This window comes from Crocuta crocuta, unplaced genomic scaffold (genome assembly GCF_008692635.1).
Source record: "Crocuta crocuta isolate KB4526 unplaced genomic scaffold, BGI_CrCroc_1.0 scaffold299, whole genome shotgun sequence".
In the NCBI taxonomy this organism is placed as follows: domain Eukaryota; kingdom Metazoa; phylum Chordata; class Mammalia; order Carnivora; family Hyaenidae; genus Crocuta; species Crocuta crocuta.
In genome coordinates this window covers 2519939-2522776 of record NW_027532747.1, presented here as the reverse complement: position 1 = coordinate 2522776, position 2838 = coordinate 2519939, and the positions used below count along the sequence as shown (strand labels likewise).

Below are 2838 nucleotides of genomic sequence, written 5' to 3'. Positions count from 1 at the left end.
GATCCAGGGCCTGGGGGTCGGGGAGGGGGAGGGGGAGAGGCCCTGCAGAGCCCCGGCCCCACCCCCACCCCCTAGCCGGATGGGGGCTGTCTGGCCTTGCTGGGGCCTAAACTATTTTCCCTTCTGGGGAAAGGGCTGGTTGCGAAAGACTAACCCAGAGAGATAACCGACTTGTTAGGAGACAGGCTGGGAAGGGGCTTCCCCCACCCCGGGCCGCTGACCCTACAGGCTGGGAGGCTATTTTGGGTGAGGCACCCTTGGCCTTGCTGGTCTTGTGCAACAGCCGTGGGTGCTGGTCGATACTGCTGGGAACAGGGTGGCAGAGCTGATCCAGGAAAGACTGGAGCCCTGGCCTCGCCGGTGACCTTTCTGAGGTCCTACTATGTGCCGGGCCTGAGGCCTGCAGCTTCCCTGGATGTTAGCACCCTCAGGAGGAGGCTCAGAGAAGGGGCTTGACTTGCCCAAGATCACAGAGCCAGGAAGGGCTCCTGAGTCCTGCGATTTTCCTCCAGGCCAGGTCAGACGAGGGCCTCGTGGAGGACAGACATGACGTGTGTAGACACACGTGGCAGGGGCTCTGGTCAGCGTGTTTTCCAGACACAGGGGTCAGGGAGGGCTCCAGGCGGGAGGGCGTGCTGCGGCAGGGCTCTGATGGGTGAGGAGGAGTTTGGTGAGGTCTACCTATGTGAGGATCAAGGAGGGTAATTCTAACCAAGTCATTCAGTCAGTCCTTTGCTTCACTTGCTTTGTTCATTCACTCATTCACTCATTCATTCATTCATTCATTCACGTTGTCCTTTCATTCACCCACATTTATTGAGTCCTGGGATGCCTTATTGTCCTCAGGTGCTCTCACCACCCCTGGCCTCCAGGGTATGAACCCCAGGGGTCTGAGGCTCTCTGGCTTCCCCAAGGTGGTTCTGGGGGTGTAGACACTGAAGCTCTGCTCTCAGGAAAGGAGAAAAGGTCGGGACGGTGACACCCGGCCCTGTGCAGGAGAGCGCCCTGGCCCAGGAAGCCTCGCATCCCACCCTGTTCCATGCAAACTTGTGGTTCCAGGCGGTCCTTCACAGAGCCCCGGGCGACCTGGGCTTTACCACTGGCCTTTGCTGGGTCGGTGACTCTCCCCCCCACACACACCCCCTGCAGCTCAAGGCAGAAGATCCCTTCACAGGCCCGAGGGCAAGGGCTGCCTGGTTGGGAGATGGGGCCCAGCCAGGGTCGGAGCCGAGGCTCTTCCAAACCGGGGACGCCGGAGGTGAGGCTGTGGAGCGTCCTGGCTTTCAGAGCGAGGCACCCCTGGGCCAAGACACGGAAGGAGAAGTTGCTGGCAGCTTGGCAGGAGTGACTTTACCTTTCTGAGCCTCAGCTTCCTGCTCTGCGTCAATGCTCGCAGGGTTGATAAGACATGGTGTGGACGGAAGCGTGGGGCTGCTCTCAGCGGGGGTCCTGCAGGGTCCTCCCCCGCCCCCTCCCCCACTCCTGCCCCTCACCTGCTTCATCTGGTTTCCTTCCAGGAGTCTGTGGTGTTGCTGTGGGCTACCCCCTGGACACGGTGAAGGTATGGCAGCAGCCAGGTCCCCCGCGCCCACCCAAAGGCCCCTGGCTGGGATCAGGCTACCCTCCAGGTATCCTACGTCCATCTGTGGCCAGAAGACTTTGGTGGCAAGCTCATCAGACCAGCCCTCCCCATGTACCTCCGGACTATACGTCAGCCCTTCTTCTCACCTGAGCCTGCTTTCCTGTCTTACCTGGGGGCTCACGGGCCCCACTCTGCCCGCATTCAGCAGGGCGCTGACATCGAGGGCTTGGCTCTTCCCCTCCCCCAGGCCTACTGACCTTGCCCTAGGCCCGGAGACACCCCTTCCTGAAGCCTGCTTCTCTCACAGGTCAAGATCCAGACAGAGCCCAAGTACAGAGGCATCTGGCACTGCGTCTGGGACACGTTTCGCCGGGAGCGGGTAGGCCTGGGGACAGGGTGACAGGCGGGGGGATGTCAGGGCCTCAGACCCAAAGCAGCCAGGGATGCCGAACCCCGCTCTGATCTGTGTCACCTTCCAATTGGAAATGATCGTACCAACCCGCGGGGTTTCTCTGAGGAAGAGAGCCAGGCATCGGGCCCACAGAGGTGCTCAGAGGAGGGCCTGCCTTTAGGAGAGGGTCTACACGGGGCATCTGGGGCCTTTGAGGGCCAGGGAGGGACCCCCGAGCGTTGGCATTCCTGTCCCCCCCTGGCTGGGCACCCCTTGAAAGCAGTGCTGGGTGGAGCTATTAGGTGTCCCCCCAGCCAGCTCTGAGCCTGGTCCAGAGGAGAGACTCACATGAACTTGGGCTTGATGCTGGCCGGGGATGAACAAATGAACCACGGCAACAATGAAACACACCATCCCACATCGTTGCCAATCACCGTCATCATCAAATAGCTGCCCTAGGTCCAGCCACGCCCTCTGTCTCTTCAATCCTTCACATAAGCTTGAAAGTGGGGTATCACGGTCCACAGTTTACAGCTGGGGAAACTGAGGCCCTGGGTAGAGACTGGCGCGGGGGCAAGACCCAGTCCCACTGGCCCAGGGCCCCTCTGACAGCCTTCTTCCTGGCTGGACCCCTGCCTGACTTGGGCCCCCGGGTCCTGTCCGCCCTCCAGGTGTGGGGCTTCTACCGAGGCCTCTCGCTGCCCGTGTGCACCGTGTCCCTGGTCTCGTCCGTGTCTTTCGGCACCTACCGCCACTGCCTGGCGCACATCTGCCGAGCTCGGTATGGCAGCAGCGACGCCAAGCCCTCCAAGGCCGATATCACACTCTCAGGATTTGCCTCTGGCCTGGTCCGCGTGAGTGTGGG

General features: G+C 61.5%; 1 protein-coding gene across 1 annotated transcript in view; it reads left to right on the top strand.

Annotated features, from left to right (window-relative positions):
• The window catches only part of SLC25A47 (solute carrier family 25 member 47), a 14246-nt gene that overhangs the window by 4731 nt on the left and 6677 nt on the right, over positions 1-2838 (top strand). Inside the window, exons 2-4 of the mRNA XM_077780897.1 lie at positions 1518-1561; positions 1890-1961; positions 2645-2827. Of these exons, the coding sequence (XP_077637023.1) occupies positions 1518-1561; positions 1890-1961; positions 2645-2827 (299 nt within the window). The remainder of the gene's footprint in view (positions 1-1517; positions 1562-1889; positions 1962-2644; positions 2828-2838) is intronic.